Source organism: Bemisia tabaci, chromosome 7, assembly GCF_918797505.1.
Source record: "Bemisia tabaci chromosome 7, PGI_BMITA_v3".
Lineage (NCBI taxonomy): Eukaryota > Metazoa > Arthropoda > Insecta > Hemiptera > Aleyrodidae > Bemisia > Bemisia tabaci.
Window position 1 is genome coordinate 36,289,115 of NC_092799.1, and position 21,175 is coordinate 36,310,289.

The window sequence follows — 21,175 nt, forward strand, 5'->3', positions numbered from 1 at the left end:
AAAAAAAAAAAAAAAAAAAAAAAAAAAAAAAAAAAAAAAAAATGGTATTTTGCTTTCAAAGAAATAAAACAGCCAATATGTTTGTTTTTTATTTTTTCTTTTTTAATTTGAACTAGATTGAGATCTCTTTTCTTTAAAATGTTATTTATAAAAAAAAGGCACGCTGTGCAAATTTTTAGAAATATAATTAATTTATAAATCTATACTTATAAATCATAAAAATCTCACCTCAACAAAACAGCAAGAACGTACCTCTCAAATTTATGTACTACTTTTAACTAATAAAGTAAATTTTCCTATCAAAAAATTTAAGAGAAAGAGGAAAAATAAACATTAGTTGCCTCCAATATTTTCAAAAACATCAACAACTGATTATTTTACAATGATAAACACATCAGAATTTAAATACATTACACATCGTGTAATTGAACCTCTGTAAAGTGCCGAGGACTTATTGGACTCTCTCTGGGTAATCCAATTTATTAGAAATACAACATAAAATGCAAGGTCTGAGCAACATCATAAATCACAAAAGCTTGTTAAACTCCTTCAATCTGAGCAACTATGAAGCATTTATGTTACTTCAGCGATGATTGAGCTTACTGCTTCAATGATTTCAAAGCTTCATAAAAAAAAATATTTCATGAACTTAAGAGGTGGATTCAATGATCTAAAATTAGGACACTGGTCCGATGCAACTTGTACTTTGACATCAAAACTGGGAAAATGTCAAATAACATGACATGATAAGATACAACTTGAGTTCAAGTACCCATCAATCAGAATTGTTATAATGGGTCATCCTGACTGGAGGATGAGATTAAACTGGGTCTTCTTTTGAAAAAACCAAGAGCAAATTTTAAAAGAATGTTAAGGTGTTGTTCATGCATGATTGTCCTATTTTTTTAGATTGAGCTCCCAAAACAGAATGAAATACATCAACAACTTCCTCAGATAACGGTGCTGTGTAGCTTTAGAATTTATTAATTCATCAATGTAATATTTGTTCGGCACCAGGTATGCCAACGTTGTATTCAGGGTTGCCACAGAATTTAGAAAATAAAATCTCCAGATTGACATTTCCGGGACACATTTTGGTAAAATTCCTTGCCATTTGAGGACACGCAGGGCGCTAGAAAAGATACAATTTCAAGTAGTTTTCTATGAAAAATTTGTTCTTTGAAACACATTCAAGAAGGCAAATGGAAGTGATTTAACTATTTTTTCCTTGTTGATTTCGTCATTTCCTAGGATGCCCTCATTTTTTACAGTTCCCTGACATTTCCTAGTTTTCCCTGAATTGCGTACATGTTCTAGTGGCGCTGGAAAAACACATTAAAAAGGGCAAACTTTTGAGAGCAATCAAAAACAGACTAAAACTAGGGTCAAAAAAATCTTGAATCACAGCCTGCAAGTAGTCGCTGTTAGTTTGCTGGCGCAAGTCTCGTAAGCCTGACACCGCGCAACCGGAAAACCTTGGTGTCAAGCCCATGAGCCCAATGTGGACAGCAACATGCTATCACAACCTCAGACTTGTGATCTTGAATTTGACTAATAAAATGCACACTCTCACTCGACTCTAAGATGTCATTTTCAAAGACAACAATAAGAGCTCCAGGAGTCAGTACAAGAACTATCCCATTATTTTGCATAGTGGGCATATGTCTGGGGTAAGTTATTGCAAAGAAACGAACTTGGAAGATCGTTTATTTGGTAAATATTGCCATGATCGATCAACAAATTTTTAAAATCCTACCATGTTGGAGAAAAATTTGAGCTCTGTGACTTTGAGAGAATAGAAAGACAAAGGTCAATATTTCTTTTGAAAAAGTACAAAAAAAGACAATTCAATTAGTAAAAATGCTCATTTCCAAACGATACGGTATGATGGTCAAAAAAAACAAAACACTGACAAGATAGCTTCCTGTGTGAAAAAGAGTGGTTGGTAATTTACACTCATTACTTGCTTTGCAGTGCATTACGCCAAAAGAAAAAACACATTAGTTGATCCTAAAAATTTTTCAAAATGCTCCATCTTTTTTTGTTGAAATGTAAAAATATTTTTAAGTATTAAGAATATAAAAATAATTTGTTTCTCCTAGATTTAAGAAAGCAGTACTTTCTTGGCATCCTTACGGGACGAGCCACTGGTACTGTAAATAGCTATTTGGAAATCAAGTTGAGAGCCTAGCGGAAATATTCCTACGCATTTCAACCTGCAATGTACTCTCTTCCTCAGGAGACTTCAACAGAAAAAAAACACTATGCACGTTCACATAAATTACAGGCTCTTTTGCACGGCAAACTTCTGCAATTTGAGGAGTAAATATAAAGAATGAATCTTGAAGAATTAAGTTTTCGGGGCAATTTTGATCCACGTGGCTACCTGCACAGTTTGATTTCACTCAGGAGCAGAGTTCTGGCTTCACCCCAAATTTTAGGAGCCAAAAATATTTTTGAAAGTTTTTGCAAGAGGCAAAGATGCAATAGGAATCAAGACTGTAACAATGTATGAAGCATACGTATGACTGGCACTCTTTACTGAATACCTCAATTAGATTTAGCACATGAGGTTCTGTGAAGTTAAAGCATTGCTCAGGCACAGATCTGAGCAGTTCGATTGTATTTGTCAGTCTACCGAGTTAGTGAGCTTTTTTCTTGTAGTTAACTTTTTGAATGAGCAAAAAGTGCCTATAGTAATTTATCCAACAATACATCAAGCCTAATGAGCAATAAACGGAGGTTAACAGAAGAGGTAGGAACGGATATGATTGGTCAAGTTTCAATATCGGATGAAAGACTGATTCATATAAAAAGAGTGGGACTAGCCCGAATATGTATATAGACTCTAGCTTAGTGAGAAGGGGGAGACAGAGAACGCTGCGCTGCATGTGAAACAGCTGGGAGAGGTTGGCGTAGCTGTATATTAAATTAGTGACTAGAATGATGACTTTGATCGGCAGTTCAAATGGTTCGAATAGTAGGGGCAATAAAGAATAGTAGCCGACTGTTGATGTAAGAAGAAACAGAGATGCTTCCTTCTTCCAAACTATAGACATCAATCTGAAATGGTAAAAAAAAATTTCATAAGTTGTAATATTACATTCCTGAGACTGAAACTTTAATTTCCAATGTACTTTTTCATCATGAAACATGATGCTATATTTACCTAATGAACTATTAGATTAAGTACAAATTTAAGCATTCTTAGATATACTTCCTTCTTAGAATTTTTGCAGAACATGATTCGCGCGACAAATAACGGATATTAACTTCAAACCAAGATAATAACGTTTTCACTTAGAATTGGTAACGAATACTTTGAATTTCCCACTCACAAGAAAAACAAGAGTCTACTTAAATCAAATCGCGCTTTACAACGGTTTTGGGAGACTTTTCTATAAGTAGTGTTTCTTTCCTGCCATGTGTTGTTCAGAGTGTAAGCAACAGGCAATAGCTGAGCTAAAGCGCCAAGATTAAGGTTGCCATATTTTTATACCACTGAAACTGTTATGGTAACGTTTAATGTGCAATTTAAATCAAGTAGATTATTTTTTTCTTCTATGGGTGGAAAGTTAGAATTCATGCATAAAAAAACGTTAATTTCTTTGTTAAGATTTACTTACGGTAATTGTTTTGTGCACATCAAGTTTTATGTGAAATTTTGGAGAGTATCATAATGCTTATACATACTTGCACCTTGTCTGATATTTCACCTATGATACTGAAGTGAGGAAAAATTTAAAATTACGACAGCCACTAATTGTATCATTTTTGAGTTGAAACTTGGTGCTTCCATTTTTATTAATTTGCAATCAATTTTGTGTGCCCCATATGTTATGAATCCAACAATATCTTGAGTATCAATACTAAACAGCTCAATTTCACCACAATCAACGTTTCGAAGAAAGAAAATAGGAGAATAAGTTAACAACATTTTGAAACTTTAAAAAATAAAACTCAACATTCCTTTCAGTACAATCCTAGGCCTGGGTTACTGGGCCTTTCTTTGTACTTATTTTTGGCTAATCCGACTACATTTCTTGCTTGAAATTTTAACCTAATGTATTGCATGCGTGCATGTATGTGATTTTATGATAACAGGAATAACTGTGCCTTCACTGCTTATGAGCAATTCACAACAAAACAATTAAAAACAGAGGCGATTAATTGGAAGAGTGCACCTAGAGCTCAAGCCTTAATAGGTAAATGGAGGCCTAACTATCAAAGGACAAGGCTTTCAATCATTCAAAATGAGTATCCAAAAGTTTTCTCCCACGATTTTACAGCCAGGCAAGAAACCGAGAAGTCTTCTATCTCATGGCATTCATAGTGCTATTCATGAAAATAAGTTGCAAACAGAAATAAAAATCTAAAAGGTTCAATCATTCAATCAACTTTTTTTTATGATATTTGAATGGATGATTTTTACTTAAAGATAATACTTATGGTAAACTTACGTCATGGGTACGATGACCATTAGAATAGCTTTCTCATGAACATGCCAGCCAAACATGAAAGAGGTGAAAGCACATAAAATTAGAGATCGCACAAAGTGTAGAGGATTCCCAGGACTCACCCATAATTTCATTAAATTCGGCTGAAACAAGATAGAGGTCATGCAGTTATTCCTTTGTAAGAGGATTTTGAAGCATCAAAGGCATTAAAAGTTGGTAACATTGGAGAAAGGATGAGTACCAAAGTAGTGATCACAGTCGGTCAGTTGACAGCACTGAGGGATACGGATACTTCACAACAACTGTCTGAAAAAGGTCATGATGGAGTGAGTCAAAATTTTTTAAAATAGACTACTAGACAAGGTACGAATTTCAGCATTCTGATACATGTTTCTTCACTAAAATTTCACGTAAAAAACGATGCGTACAACGAAAATTACCGAAATCAACTCCTTCCGAGGATATTGATGATTCTTGGTGCGTGAATTCAAACCACCCGCTCATGAAAACTCGATGCTCTACGTGATTCATATCGCTCGTAAACGTTATCATGAACGTTCTCTGCGATAAAAAAATCTGGCAACCTCAATCTTGACACTTAGGCTCAGCGATAGCAAATTACTTATAGTTTGAAAAACACATGGTGGGAAATGAACATTGCTCGATTAAGAAGATTGCTGAAACCGTTATAGTGCGCGATTTGACTCACGTAGAGCTTTGAGTTTCTTGAGAGCGGGCAGTTCAAATTCCTCGTAACCAATGTGAAATAAAAATGTTAATGGCTTCGTTAGGAGTTGGTTTCAGTAATTTTCGTTGCGCGAATCGTGTTCTACGTGAAATTCTGGTTAAGATGCATGTATCAGAATGCTTAAATTCGTACCTTGTCTAGTGGTCCATTGGTGACAAAGTGTTCTTTTAAACTGTTCGACAACTTGATATGTTTGATTTAGAGTCTCCGCTAAAAATGTATGCTCATTCTTTTCAGTACTTCATTTCAGTGTTTACATATCAAAAGACAAAAATCAATAAAAGGTCTAACTAACTTAATAGACTTTCAAAGACTACTTAAGGTTTCTCCTTTTTTTACCTCCTGCTTTCATTGGCATAAGGACTGTACAATATCCCTCTATATTTTCCATTCACAGGACTTATCAGGCCTCTGATTAGTCCAGAAAAGACAAGCTTTTTAACCAATCAAAAACCAGGATGTTGTCACAAGAATTTGTTCGTTGGGGAAAAATGAATGGAAAGTTCACTGCTTTCAATGCAGAAAAACTTGTACAATTTATCTAATCAATAAGTCTGTATTTTTCATGCTAGTTAACAGACAGTAATTCTATACCTAATAAGCGATGCATAAGATTAAGAGAAAAATGAGTCACTTACAAAGCTAGCTAAAACAGTTAAGATGAAAGTGATTACAGGCGAAACGTTCGGTAAAACAGCATGACTATATTCTTGAACTAACCCACCAGTCATTGATGCACTCGGACTGGCTGTGCTGTCAAGTAAATTTAATTTCCTACCTGCAAGGGTAACAAAAACATGTTCATAAAATGAACACTAAATAAAGAAAAAAACAATTGATTTGGCCTAGAAAATCTAGGGGAAGCTACATCATAACAATGCTAATCAGAAATAATCTCCTGTAGCAAAAATGTGTTTTTGGACAATTTTTGAACCAATATTCCACAGGTCAAGCATAGAATTCCAAGTCTCAAGAAATTCAAGAGGTGTGCCATTTGGCGTGCATTCAATCTTTTGAGCCCAGTTTTAATACGTTTTCTTCAGACACATACATTCTTGGGGCTCGAAAGATTAAGCGAACGCCAGATTGCAGTTTTCCCTGTTTTCCTCAAGACTTGGACTATGGCATTTGGGCCCTCAGTAGGGATACCGGTTTAAGTCTGGACATATTTAGAAGTAGAGGTCAAAACAATGGCTGAAGTTTCTTCAAGTTTGAAGTTAAATTGAGGTTTAAAGATTAAGGATTAGGCAGCGTTTATATTGTGGGGAAAAAAAAAAAAAAAAAACCTTAAAAATGTTTTGTGTTTTCCCAAAATTATGAAAAATCTCTATTATCACCGGACCTGATATCACGCCATTATAATTCTAGGTTGCACTTTTTGACAGTTTACTTTTCCAGAAAATGAAGTATAAAACTTTCTCCACTATAACTTTATCAGTGTAATACTTTAAAAAAATGTGTATGAATGGCTGATTAAACTGTTGTCAACAAAGTTCACCAAAAATTCAGTCAACTAAAACAATGATTTAACATGAAACATTAGCAAATTAACAGAGGAAATACCTGCAAAATATAAAATTTTATCTGCTAGATTGTAAAGAGCCCAAAAGTTGGGTGCCCAGTATGCATGACACAAGCCTCTCTTGAAAGGGAATAATCTTGAAAGCACCTGTAAAGTAGACAAATAGATGAATTAGATTTGTAATGTGGCGAATCTGGGTATTTTTTTCAATTTACGATGCTTCCAAGTTTTACTTTGACTGATTTCAAACAATCAATGCCGCAGCAAGTAGCTGTTCACCTCGGGAGTGTATTATAAGAGGTGCATATCGAATTTTGAGGCCAAAATACATCCAAAAAAGCCATAAGTACAACATATCGACGATGTAAGTCGGCAATCACATAACTCGTTTACAATGTCTGAAAATCTCCGCCTATATGTTATTTTTTTAAAGGAGAACAAATTGACTTCATTCCTTGAAGTTCATGCAGAATTTTCTTCCCATTGAGAGGAAAAATCACGGCAGTTTTAAAGAATTGCCGTGGAGTAGTTTAAAAAATAAAGTATGACAGGAAGTCTGAGACGTCGCAAACCGAGTTATGTGATTGCCGACTTACACCGTCGATATATATTTTTGGGATTGGAAGAAACTGTTTAAGAATAGTGAAAACTCACATAAAGTAGCACTTTCTCTCTGAACAAAGTTACCAATGCATTTGGTTGATGCATTTAAAATTCCAGTAAAAGTTTAAAAACCAACAAGCCATCAACCAATCCTCTAAAAACTCACATTGGTGCAGCATGTACAACATGCTTTAATTGAGAACAGAATTTAAACATATTTGTATTTTAAATTATTAGGAGTAAGTCACAATCTGTGGTTAATTATTTTCTTTTCCTGACAGTTACAAAAGTTAATTGTTACGCATGAGTGAAAGGTCGCCTGCTGATGATTTTGATAAATATTATTTTTTATCATGCACTTCATAACATACTTAAAAGGGAAAAAGGCAAATCCTTGCTTATGCTCAAATAATTGCGGCACTTACATAAAAAATTAGCTAACTTCGGGTAAAAAAGGAGGAGACCTAACTACCCGATACACCCTTACTCATGTGAAATAACTTCACAACTGCGCCAACATCATAGTGCGTTGATGATGAAAAGTGAAATTTGCCGAATAAACATTTAATATAAGTACTTTTAATTTGCAGCTAATTTTAGGGACAAAAATGGTCCTTGTGGACAAATATCCTTTGACCTAGTTTCTAAATTACTCTATAAAATGATGACTTACTTGAGAAAGCTGTCCTAGTAGTATAAAGGGTCCAAACGAAACGCTAAACACAGCTATCACAATAATACCGAGGCACATTAGCCGCGATAACTGCAAAGATTTCCCTGATATACAGTAATTCCTCAAGAGATAGATAAAGTAAGTTGGAGCAATGTACATGAAGATGTGCTTCAAGTTTAATAGTACAGCAAACCAAAATGCACCTTCTGGAATTCGCCCCTGAAATAATGTATTTATTAAAATATGAACAAGGAAGATGAACGAGTGGTAGACAAGAGATAGGACACTCAATTGGCAAGAGAACAGTTTTGTGAAAAGTAATTTTTTGAAAAAAAAAAAGCATTATTTCATACGGTCAATCATGAAAAAAGCAACGGATATCCTTTAAAATTTCAGGGATTTTCCTTTATGCTATTAGAAATTTTTTCGGCATGCACACAAAGAGATCACAGGCAGCTAAAGGAAATGTTGAGGGCAATTTTTAAATAGAGCAGTAAAAGACCCTGCACACTCCTTATGGGGTCGTGTACCATTTTTAATTTTTTAATTGTTTTAAATTTGGCTATGGATGCTGATCAAAAGTCATAATTGCGTCAACTTTCTACAAGCTACCGTTTTCGCACAATCCACAAATTTGTTTTCAATAATTCCTTGCATAAATGAAGGTAATGCTGTACTCAAGTACGATTTGGGTTGGTCAGATGAGTTTAAATCACGTAGATAGGAAAACCAATCAGCATCCCAGCGACAGTCTTATCTTGGATTTCACACGCCTTTTAATTTCATCATGCAAATCAGTTTTTTTCTCTCTATCCTACTCTATTGTCCTTATCAGACAGACACACACTGCGTTTTGATTTCAGCCGGCCTGTCCTGGAAATTAGTAAAACTTCAATGGCATATTGAGCAAAAACGGTGGCTTGTAGAAAGTTGGCACAATGATGAATTTTGAACAGCATCCATAGACGAATTTAAAGTAATAAAAAAATTAAAAATAGATCGTGGTTTACATCCCCATAAGGAGTGTGCGGGGTCCTTCGAATGATTCTATGAAAAATGAATCAAAAGTAAAAACCGTATACTCTTCGTAGTGCAAAATTTTTTCAAAACTCTCTGATATACAGCTACCCATGTCTGATAGAGAGATCATTTCTACTTTACCTTTATGACATCGATTTGCCAGTCTATTAGGCCTCACACTTAAAATTTAGACAGTTAAGAAAACATCTTTTTTCTATCATCTTTCAACTTTTTTTGATCTTTCTTCGTTTGTCGCCAGAGACCCCTTAAAATTAATTTTTTTTTTTTTTTTTTTTACAAAGATGCTTCTAATAAATACAGTTCCATTTATGGAAGGTAATAAATTACACGAATACACACTAGATTTCTGGCAGGAGGTAAGGATCTGAGATAGAAATTCCTTATGGATTTTGAGAGCTGAGTCCGAAAATTTTATTTTGAAAAAGAAAGAAAAAAAAAATGGCGGGCAACAAAAAAAACTAAGGTCAGTCTCTGTTTCAGCGGCAAAAGGTAGGTACCAAAAAAAAGTCCTTACCTTGCCTTTCGCTTGCAAAACAGGTATAGGATCCCAACAAGTAAGAAGTATCCAATAGGATTAAAATAGGATAACATGAGCAGATTTTTTAACAGAGGAAGGAAACTCTGCTGTCGGAGAGAACAGGATAGTTCTGGCATATCAAAGGTGCACTCTTAAGCAGTGTTGGGAAAAAATTATTTTAAAATTATTCGTCCAAAAACGAATAATTTGTTCAATCGTGAATGCCGATTGACAAATAATTCGTCTCCTGATTATTTGGTGAAATAATCGAGAGCAAATAAATTGTCTAATTGTGCGCGCCGATTGAAAAATAATTTGTCTACTAATTATTTGGTAAACTAATCGGGACCGAATAATTCGTTAGTTCTCAACTGACAACTGACCAAATTATTCGTAGGTCGTCAATCGGACAACTAATAGGGGCCGAATTATTCGTCAATCGTCGGAAACAACTAACGATTAATTCGTGGTTGTCAAATCTACAATTTAATCGGGCCGAATAATTTGTCAATTCGACAACTAATTGGAACCGAATAATTCGTTAGTTGTCAGCAGCGAGTCGTTAGTTTAAAAAAATAATCGGGACCAAATAATTCGTTAGTTTTAGCGAGCAATTAATGCATTTTTTTTTCTTTTTTTCTTTCTTTTTTTTTCTTTTCTTTCCTGGAAAAAAATTTACAGTTGAAATAATATCAACTCTCAAATGCATTCCGATTACTGGCGATTGATCCACTCTCGCAGTGATTAGATTACTTGCTTACAGAGGGGGACGTTCCCGAAATATTTTCTCGGGAATTCCCGGCACCTAAATTTTCTGGGGACCTTGGTGAATTCAGAGTCTGGTGATAATAAAATAGATGAATTTAAATTTCCTCGGCTATCGGACACTCACTGCGTTAAGCATCTGCTCCGCGCCGGCGCCATCAGCCGCCGACCGCGTCTCTTATCTCCCTTTAGCTTCCATGTTTCCCTCCACGGAGTCCGCCAGACGTTCAGTCGTACGCCCGTTTTTAGACCTTTTTGACCGTTTGCATTGAACTGGTTGTGTTTTAAGTGACAGTGGCCTCCTCCTGTCAACCACGACCACATTGGCATCCCTGCGCCTCACTCGCGTCAGGTCTTATCTTTTCGGGCACGGTATTCACTATGCGCTACGACCCGCTCGGCGCTCGCTCACCTGTATCACCTCCTTTACCCTGTACCCGGCCGGCCGGCCGGTCCCGCTCGCCGGATCCCGGTCTCTCTTTATTCACCTTGTTTTCCTCATCGTTGCTTTGCTTTCGATCACGGTTGCCTTTTCCTTTTGTCCGAGTGTGGTGTGAAGTCAACCGTCTTTTCATCGTCACCTTAGCCCGTCGCATTATGATTCCAGTTCACTTGTCGGTGATCTGGCTTCCCGTTTAGATATTAATACACTCAAAACTATCAGCCCTTGCGATTTTGATGCGCTGAATCCGTATTTGACGTCAGATTTTCTCTAAAAAATCATAGGTAAAAGTTGTCACCGTGTTTTCACAAAAATTACAAACTCTCATTCTCATGCAAGTAGGCCTGTCCCCGAAACGATCGATCGATTTTTTTGATCATCGTTCAAAGACCTGTTTCGCTTTGAAACATGGTTTCGATCGAAACGCCGCGCCGTTTCGCTTCGAATGCCGCTACGATTAGGATGTTAATTTGTAATGTTGAAACAAGATTTGGCATATTTAGCAAATCATTGCAGATGGATTTTCATATGGATCACAATAATTTTCCCCCGTTTCGATCGAAATAAAAGCACCGGCATTAAGTATCGTAGTGTAGCAGCTCTGTCTCTAAATTATATTATTACCATGTGTTTTGTTTACTTACAATTACCGAAAATCATTCCATGTACTCGCTCCCCCCCCCCCTCCCACAACAAAAAAATAATTTAACCATGCAAACCATGAAAAGACAATGTCTCGATTCTCGTCTATTTATTTCAGTTACTTTATCAGAGCGATCGATCAATTTTGATTCAACATGCGGTTATCGCATTCACTCCATTATTTAGTAACTAATTATTTGTGACGTATCAGATGTCCGCTGCTGTACCTCCCAATCTCAATACGGAGTAGGTATGGATTCGATGGACATAAATCGATCAAAAATTAAAAACGTGAATCGATCGACGTAAATCTATCTACATCGATTCGATCGACAAATTATTAAAAAACCAGTGTCGATTCGATCGACAAATTATTAAAAAAACCAGTGTCGATTCAATCGACGTAAATTGATCGAAAAATAAAAACGTGAATCGGTCGACAAACCCGTGAATCGATCGCATTTTGTCGATTAATCACGTCGATCGGTTCACGTTTTTCTTTTTCTATCAATTCATGTCGATCGAATCCAAACTCTATGGTCGGCCCCCGTATTGCATGCATTCACGCACACCCTCGCACCCTGAGCCGTCCTTATCTCGTCCCCATTTAGTTCTCCTCATATCACAGAATTTAGACTTTCCTTCAGTCCGGTATTTGATTTGACCCCTACCGTGTTCCAGTGCTCCTTGCCTCGCTATTTTTTCATGATCCTTTCATCTCAGTGCCGCGGCCGGTACTGCTACTGCCGACTATATCTCCCTTCCTCATTCTTGCTGCTTGCATCCCCTTCCTCATTCGAAATCTTCATCCACTCCTCCGTTCGACCGAAACTCTTCTCGGACGCCGACTATCTCGAGTCCCTTTCTTACTCTTGCCGTCTCCTTCCTCATGCAAGATCTCACGCCAATGTTCGGCTGAAGCTCACTATCTTTTCTTTGTAAAAACGAATGGTCTCGGCTGTTGCCACGCACCGTCCTGCCGCCTCATAAGTTGCGACCATCCCGATCTTTGCCATCTATTACTGCCCCTCTTTCCACCTCCCGTGTTACATAAAAAATAAAAAAAAAACTGACTGATGCTTCGAATGTATTACTGCCTACACAAGAAGTGGGGGGGGGGGGGTGTCTCTTTAAAAATCATAAGATATATCTGTGACTGCGAAACTGCGCAGTTTGACAATCTCTATCCTATCCTGTTTTAAACGCAGAAACATGGTTTTTCAGCAAACTTATACGATTCAAAAAATTCTCAGCGACAGAAATGGGACTGTCCCATTAAAAAATCTGGCGCTGAAATTATTTGACATTTCCTTGAATTTTTACAGAAAAAAAGGAAAAGGTTACTTTAAAACTAATGATGAAAACTTTGAAGCACTGCAAATGTATGCATGGGGTTGATACTTGCAAATAACCCAAACAGGAAAATTGTCATGTCTAGAAATATTGTAAATGATTCTATGCCTGAATAAGAAAAATTAGAAGAGAGGGTGGATAACAATAATCAAGAGCAGACCATAGCAGATCCAGAGTTATTCGGAAGGGGGGGATTTGCTAATGTCGAGTGGAGGAGGAGGGGGGGATCCGAGGGGACGTTCCTCAAAGCAAGGGATACCGGGAGGCCTCCTCTGAAAATTTTATCAAAATAGACTCAGCCAGAGTGAATTTCAAGCAGTTTTAACATGTACTTAGTGCATTGTTTGAAAGTTGAAGATTTACGAATAATACCTCTTTTAGCATAATTTTATTGTACCATATTGCTCATTGTGGGGCTTGGACGACAGGGCGTATCAGTGTAGTTTTTACTATCTCGGTAAACGTGTTTGAAATGTCAAAATATTATAGATCCTTATGGCGGAAAGAAAGTTTAAATAGACTTTTTGATGCTTAAAAATTTGAATTTGGGAAGGAATTTTTCACAAAATATGCATGAAAACTAGTATTACTTGACATCAATTACACCTCACATTTTTCAAAAATTGCTCTTATTTGCCTTGTCTTCCAAGCCCCTCATTTCTTTGGTATCCAGTATTAATAAAAAATGGACAAAAATGCATAGGATCATGAGAGTAAACAATGTTTCTTGGAAACAAACCATTTCAGTAAATTTCTAGGAGCAATTTTTCTTCCCCTACCTCCCAAGCAATCCTCTTTCCTCCTTTTTTTACCTTCTTCGACCAGGGGGGGGGGGGGGGTGCCATTATGCCCCCCCTCCCCCTGAATCCGCCACTAAGAGCAGATAAGGTGTTAATATTTAGATCCCCTCATGTTGAACTAGCGCACAAATCTCGTATTTAGAACCCTAGACACTCGCTTTACGGGAAAAACTTCTGGAAAACTCGGCAAGGCTGACGTGTGGTGCCGGCGTGCAACGGAGGTTTCAGCTGTTAAGCCGCAGCCTTGAGAATTTCCCTGACTCTCCAAATTGTTTTCCAATTCCCTGACTTTCATAGGTGATTCAAGTTTTCCCTGATCTCCACGAGTACTCCCTCTTATAAATATGCATATTTTGGATTATAAATTTCTCTCCAAAGATCATTTTCCTTCATCATTGGAAAGAGCAGAGCTGCGAGTATTCAAAAACTCTTTAATGAATTTGGGGCACCCCTGCTCTGACTAGTAAAAATTCGTTTTTCTGAACTTGGGGGAAAATTTTTTTTCGAGTGAAAATTGAATGTATGGATCATAAACTACACTTAGTATAATTGAAAAAAAAAATTAAGTCACTTTGACAGCGTCGTAAACTGTGTAAGTACTCTAATAGGTATTTTCTGACCTATAAAATACTGATTTCTATAGCGTTTTGAACCTCTCCTGTATCATAAAATTGGCACTAAGAGTTCTTGCCTGTGCCACTTTTTAGAAAACTCCATGAGCACTGTAGCCCTCAAATTACAATTTTTTTCCGAGCCATCCTGATTCATTCTACACAAGGTAGCAGCTGGATATCTATTTTTCATAAAAATAGATCGGTTTCTCCTAAAAACCTTCATTTTAAAAAAATCGCACCAGTTAGCACAAGTGGAGACAACTTTAGGTTACCTCTCTACATATTCTAGAGAAGTTACTTAAATATTCCGTGCTTTGATTCGCGCTTTTCTTCAAGAATTAAAACTAATAAAGTCCTAGTAGTTGTTTAAAATGACGGCATTTGACAATTCTAGCTATTCATCAGGCTGCAGTTGTCTCAAAATTTTTTGAGGCACCACTGAAAACCTGCTCAAGGAGTTTCTATGGATCTTTAAGAAGGCAACAATAGCAACATGTTTGGTTCCTCCTGCCTTTTAGAATCTTTTTCGTTTGTACGTGTTTTCTTTAAAAATACTATATGTATTTTAGCCGTGGAAAGTCCCTCAAGATGCAGCCAAAAATGTTCTGAGGCATTTGGCACCTCCAGAGACCCTTTTAATTGGCGTGCGGTAGGTTTAGAGATAGGACAAGCTGTATCGTTTGTAATCGAGAAGGGCAGTATTACGCAAATTATCCTCCCCTACTCAAGGAGGCTCCTCGGAGAATAGTTAAGATTTCGATCTTATACAACCCTTTTTTTACAGTATTTTACGGATGAAATCTGGTGAAAGGTCTTGATTAAGTGTGGTCTTACTTTAGGTCTCTTCTCTCTACTATTTTTGAGCATTGGATGACGGCTCCTTGCGCTTACCTCCTGATTTTGCAACTCTTTATTAAAACTACACAGAAAAGTCAGGGAAAGAGGGGGGATTTCGAAATTGATTAAACTTGCAACCCTGCGAATGCATTCCGACCGGTTCGGGAGTTGAAATTGTCGTATCCTGCATTTTAGTGTAGCTAGAGTCTGAAAATCAAGTCATTTCAATTTTTAACTTTTAGTTTTTTACTGACCTCCTCAAAGAAACGTTCGGTAACCTTTACTCGATTCTCCCCGGAGAAAACAATTCTGATATTGGCATTTAGATAAATGCAAAAGAAAGAATGTAGCCCCCCCCCCCTCCCTCATCTTGCCATCAGATCTGATTAATTGAAAACGGGAGTGAAGAATTAAGTTCGCCTTCAACTCTGAAGATACAAGCGGCTCAGAAGTTGAAACAGTGTATCCCGTATTTTCGCACATTCTATATACATTCTCCGCCTCTGTTTAAGTATTGTTGAAAGAAGGGCAAAAGCATACGTTTAAACAAGACCAAAGATTCTGATTGTTCTAGTATAACTGTTGAGAGCGCATGATGCTGGGACATGTGATGAGGGGGGGGGGATGATTATATAGGTGTATTTTTCGAAGTCTAATAATCTTTCCAAAAATAATTTCCGATCTCCGTCAGGAACTACAGAGCCACATGTATACAGGGTGTTCCAAAAGTCCTGCTCCCCCCCTTCTAACTTTTGACTTTAATAATCAGAGCAGAGATGTCCCGAACTTTGTAAGGAGTTTTTAATACATGGTGTTTCAAAAGTCCGGCTCCCCCCCCCCCTCTAACTTTTGAATGGTCACAGATAGAAAAACGAAACTTTGGGAATGTCTCTATCTCAAAGAGGACGATATTTTAGGGGGGGGGGGGGGTCAACATTTTTGCCTCTCTCTCAGGAAGGGCGGGGGGCCCCCAACTCTCTTTTTTTCAAATGGTAACTCCTATCTGGTGATACATCATTGAAAAGCGCATTAAAAATTAAGAATTTTGGCGCAAACCGTAGATCAATATCTTGATTTCTATCCGAGTTGTGATAGGTCAATGGTCAAATTTGACATATTTTCAAAAAATCATAACTCCGGCTCAAATTATCGTAAAGAAAAAAATAAAACGGGAAAATTTACCAAATTGTGTTCGCTTTTAAGAAAAAATCACAGAAATCACTTCGAACTAATTTTAATTTCGGGATAAGTTCAAATAAACGAAATTTAAACGGTCAAATTTAATCACCTTAAATTTCGTTTATTTGAACTCATCCCGAAATTTGGGGACTTGCAAACGTAATGTTGAACTGATTTTGACCTTACTGAGATAATGTTGAGGCAAAGTTAGGGGAAATTGGCTCATTCCGTGGGAAAATCGAATGACCTATAAATTGACGTATTTGGGGGTCCGACCTCCCCCCGCCCCTTTAAAATTAGTTCGAAGTGATTTCTGTGATTTTTTCTTAAAAGCAAACACAATTTGGTAAATTTTCCCGTTTTATTTTTTTCTTTACGATAATTTGAGCCGGAGTTATGATTTTTTGAAAATAGGTCAAATTTGACCATTGACCTATCACAACTCGGATAGAAATCAAGATATTGATCTGCGGTTTGCGCCAAAATTCTTAATTTTTAATGCGCTTTTCAATGATGTATCACAAGATAGGGATTACTTACTTACTTACTAATGGCGCTACAGCCCGGGGTGGGCTTTGGCCTCCAAGGTGACGCGTCTCCATCCTATTCTGTCCATGACAAGATAGGGGTTACCATTTGAAAAAAAAAAAGTTGGGGCCCCCCGCCCTTCCTGAGGGAGGGGCAAAAATGTTAACCCCCCATCCTAAAATATCACCCTCTTGGAGATAGAGATATTCCCAAAGTTTCGTTTTTCTATCTGTGACCGTTCAAAAGTTAGAGGGGGGGGGGGGCGGGACTTGTGGAACACCATGCTCCTTAAAAAGTTCGGGGCACGTCTGCTTTAATTATTAGAGTCCTTTCTACAAAAAGATTTATCCAAAGACACCGTAAAATGGGGAGGGGGGGGGGGGGTTAACGGAGCGGAAGATGCCGCGCAAGAAACGGTTACCTCTCCTATTTTAGAGAAAACGATTTTTAAAATTAAAACTGAAGCGGTCGAAAATATTGTAAGGCAAAATCCGGCATTATCAGACAAGATTCTAAAAGTGAGGGTGGCAATCAAGAATGCGAAACTCATGCGTGAGAAGTAACTGCGGCGAGTTCATTAGTATGAGGATGAGGGAGTCAGAGAGGAACGGAATGGGCAGGGAGCGAACGGAAATCTGAGGGGCGCGAGCGATGCGATCGACGGACGAAGGTGACAGAGTTGACACTCGATCGAAAAGGTATCCGTGATCGAGGGAAAACAAAATCAATATAAGGAAAACAAAGTGAATGAGGATAAGAGACGCCGGCAAGCGTGGACCAGGAGGGGGGACCGGGTGTGAGTGAGCCGACTTGCCCGGAACTCCGGATAATAAGGTGCCGTTTCACCTAGGTTTCGGTTCACGCGACGGCACTGTTACTCTTCTCAAAACAAAACCAGTCCAACGCAATCAGTCATAAAGGTGTAAAATGTACGCCCGACTGAAAGAGAATGCGAGACAGACTTCAGGAAGGGAAGCTATGAAGGGAGATAACAGACGCGGCAAGGAAGGCCGGCCGGCGCGGGCGGGCGGCGGCGCGAAGCAGGTACGCATGTACGCAACGCAGTATGGCCGATGGCGGTATTGATGTCCGGATCATCTAGCTGACATCCATCGATATTATTTTCACCCGAAGCGGGATCAATGATTCCCGGATAAGGTTGATAAGCTACGTAATGGAAACGAGGGTTCCCGGGAAAATTTTTCGGGAAAGTCTCTCATCCCGTCCCCGCCGTCATCCGCCTCTTTGGTTTCGTTCCACGCGAGGAGGCACTGTAACTCTTCTCACAACAAAACGATTCCAAACGGTCAAAAAGGTATAAAATGATCCCACGATTGAAGGCTGAATGAGAATGTGAGGCGGACTCCAGGAAAGGACGCTTTGAGGGGAGATAAGAAACGCGGTCGGTCGGTGGCCGGCCGGCGTGCCATGGTGCCCATGGCGCAAGCATGCCATGGAGTATGGCGGTATTGAAATCAGAATCATCTCACATCCATCGATATTATTCTCATGCATCCGATACGAGACGGGATCGAAGATTCCCGAGTAAGTTACGTAACGGGAACGACGGTTCCCGAGAAAATTTTCCGTTCCCGAAAAATTCCCGAAAACTCCCACGGGAATCCTCATAAGGTTGCTTCAATCGTAGGAGACGATTGACAATTATTTAAATTCGAATTATTCGTCAATTGTCATGGCACGATTGACGATTAATTTGCTGCTAGGTTAGTTGCCGGTTTAAAAACCCCGATTTATTCGTCAATCGTCATGCGGCGATTGATCAACTTATTTCCTTTCACATTAGTTGCCAAATTTAAGAATTCGAATTATTCGTCAATTGTCTTGGGACAATTGACGATTTATTTTTTTCGAATTAGTTGCCGATTTTCTCACTCGATTTATTCGTCAATTGCCGGGGGGCGATTGATTAAATTATTTGTCTCCGGATTAGTTGCCAACTTTAATACCCAAATTATTCGGTCAATCGAAATGTTAGTCGATTTAATTGCGTCAATTTTTCGCCCAACTCTGCTCTTAAGTATCCTTAGCTGCTGAATTCAAAAATGACTTTGGTTTTTTCCAAGCATCCCATTTTTCTGGAAAAATTTACTTTCCCAAAAAATCCAAACAAGATAAGGAAGAATGGACATTGCTTCGTATTCAGCAGTAAAAATATTTGAGGAAGAGACACTGTCTGAAATCTTTTCCTTATTTTGACCTGCATTAGAGATAGATGATAAAAGTGAGGACACAAACCTGTAATATTCTTGTGATAGATACAAGCAAAATTCCAAATAAGAATCCATTATATTGAAAATGGACGTGGTCTACAAATAAAAGTCCAGCATTGATGAGCATTAAAAAATTGAGGACTGCGACAGGTGAGCACCATTGTGAACCCCACTTGCTACTTTTTTTCAGTCTATTAGAGTTGAGATATGATCCAATTCTGTAACACAAAGCATACTTGCTTTGAAAATCATTTTCGGATTTCTACAAAATTATTCACAGGGTTGCCACAGACTTTAGAAAATGAAATTCCCTGACATTCTCCTAACTCCCCGGACACAATTTAGTAAAATTCCCTGATTTTCATGATGCAATTTGGTCAAAATGCATTAAAATTTACATTAGAATTATTTATTATTCATTTAATTTATTCATTTTTAAACACTAGGGCTAGGGGTTGTTTTATTATATCGGAGCGCTATTACACAGTGCCTGTGTAATATTTATTTCAAAAGGTCAACTTCTTTACTTCTGATTGACTGACCTGACAAAATTGTGCAAAACTCCTTTAGAGATGAAAAAATGGGGACATTTGAACTTACTCTTTAACTCCTATGGCTAGAACAATGTCCATGAAGATCACAGTCAGTCTTTGATAAACAACAGTGGCCTCAGACTTATAGTTGAGATTGGTCACATTCAACATTTGCTCATCAAAGTGCTTTGCCCCTTGGGACAACCCATACTCGAACCATGCAAATAATGGAGGATAGTCGAGCGTCCATTCTGAGTGATTGGCATGGTACCACTCCTTCAGTGGAAGAGAGTGAGTGATTGCGAGCCAGTTTCGATGAACCTCAAAATCTGTGGACAAACTGAATACGAGAATATTGAGTCAAACTAAAAGGTACTATTGATTCATGCAGGAGAAGCTGACACGAGCATCAACAGCCCCTTCGGAAAAGCATTTAAAAAATCCAGACTCTCAAATTTCCTTTGACAAACAATTCCAACTAAAAATATAAGTGACAGTACCTAACTGATCATTATGAATGGCTACAGTTTTCCTTTCAGGCTATAAAAAGGGAAGGCTCAATTGCACCATCCTTTATTTAAGTGATGTTGGTACCAGTATAGGGATACAGAATTTTCAGGTCAGGATTTCTTGCCGGGAGAACCACCAGTCCTTGTGACTGAGTGGGAGGGTAAGGGGAGGAGCAGAGGTTTTTAGTCTGGGTCTGAACCCACTTGCACGCTGCTGACCATCAAACGAGCCTCAATCTTCTGTGTACTAAGTAAGGGTGGCCTTCTTGATCCCCTGTCAGATATTTGCGGCTGTCAGAGGGTGAGGCCGGCTTCCGTTCCTAGCACATACAAGCAGTGCTTGCCAGAATTGGTTCCCTCCCCACTTTGAATCCTCAAAAAAAGGGATACAGAGAGCCCCCAGTTGCTGATTGCCCACCACCATACAGCACATTTTCCTCTCAGTTAATATCCCTGTTTCTTCGAAGATTTTATCAAATGTCCTTTAAATTTCTGTAATTACAAAACAAAATACATTACGCAAATACAAAACTTTTCCTACCAAGTCTCACTCGTTTCTAGCAGCAAGTTTTGGATTGACGGAATGGTGCATGGGGCCCATTTTCTGGCACCCCTAATCTGAGCAAATAAAAGGATTATCTTGAGATGCAGTTGATATCATTGAGGAAGGAAAAAGCACAGCTAAAATTAATGCTTAAAGTTGTAAGCTAAAAAATTTACAAGAAGAGTGAACAGGGCACTTACTAAGAGGGCATCAACAGCAACTTGAAGCAGGTTACAGTCAGGAAAATGACAAGGATCATTGTACTGGATTTTTAGAGATCGACACTGACGGACAACATCCTGGGAAGTGTAAATCACCGGCAAAAATAGATTTTTAAGCACTTATCTATCAGAAATCCATGAAAATCTGGGCATTGTTGTGTTGACGTTCACTTGGCGGTTGTGGAGACGTGGAGGTTATGTTTAGATAAACAAAGCATCGATGAGTCCATGATGAATGATGAATGACGATGAAGATTGCCAAACCTTTGTCTATATCAAATTTTCACTGCTGAGTCATGGACGAAGATATTACATTAGTATACGTTATAATATTATATAATATATAATTAATATATACAATAATAATAATATATACAATAATAATATATAATAATATATAATAATATATACAATAA

At 37.9% G+C, this 21,175-nt stretch overlaps 1 protein-coding gene across 1 annotated transcript; it reads right to left on the reverse strand.

Annotated features, from left to right (window-relative positions):
- Nucleotides 1–955: 955 nt before the first annotated feature.
- Nucleotides 956–20,976, reverse strand: xit (ALG6/ALG8 family glucosyltransferase xit). The gene is made up of 8 exons (XM_019044063.2): nucleotides 20,739–20,976; nucleotides 19,553–19,825; nucleotides 18,978–19,170; nucleotides 8,004–8,222; nucleotides 6,769–6,874; nucleotides 5,844–5,983; nucleotides 4,461–4,600; nucleotides 956–3,063 (listed from the first exon to the last, which is right to left on the reverse strand). Exons 1-8 carry the CDS (start codon nucleotides 20,795–20,797, stop codon nucleotides 2,643–2,645), a joined length of 1,551 nt encoding a protein of 516 aa, XP_018899608.2. The 5' UTR covers nucleotides 20,798–20,976; the 3' UTR covers nucleotides 956–2,642.
- Nucleotides 20,977–21,175: the final 199 nt, after the last annotated feature.

Bases quoted from the DNA above. Each gene is read 5' to 3' on its own strand.
- xit (XM_019044063.2), bottom strand. From the start codon at position 20,797: ATGATCCTTGTCATTTTCCTGACTGTAACCTGCTTCAAGTTGCTGTTG. The intron at 19,826-20,738 runs GTAAGTGCCCTG...TCTCGTATTCAG, and splicing joins TTGCTGTTGATGCCCTCTTA to TTTGTCCACAGATTTTGAGG. The intron at 19,171-19,552 runs GTAAGTTCAAAT...TTTGTGTTACAG, and splicing joins CTAGCCATAGGAGTTAAAGA to AATTGGATCATATCTCAACT.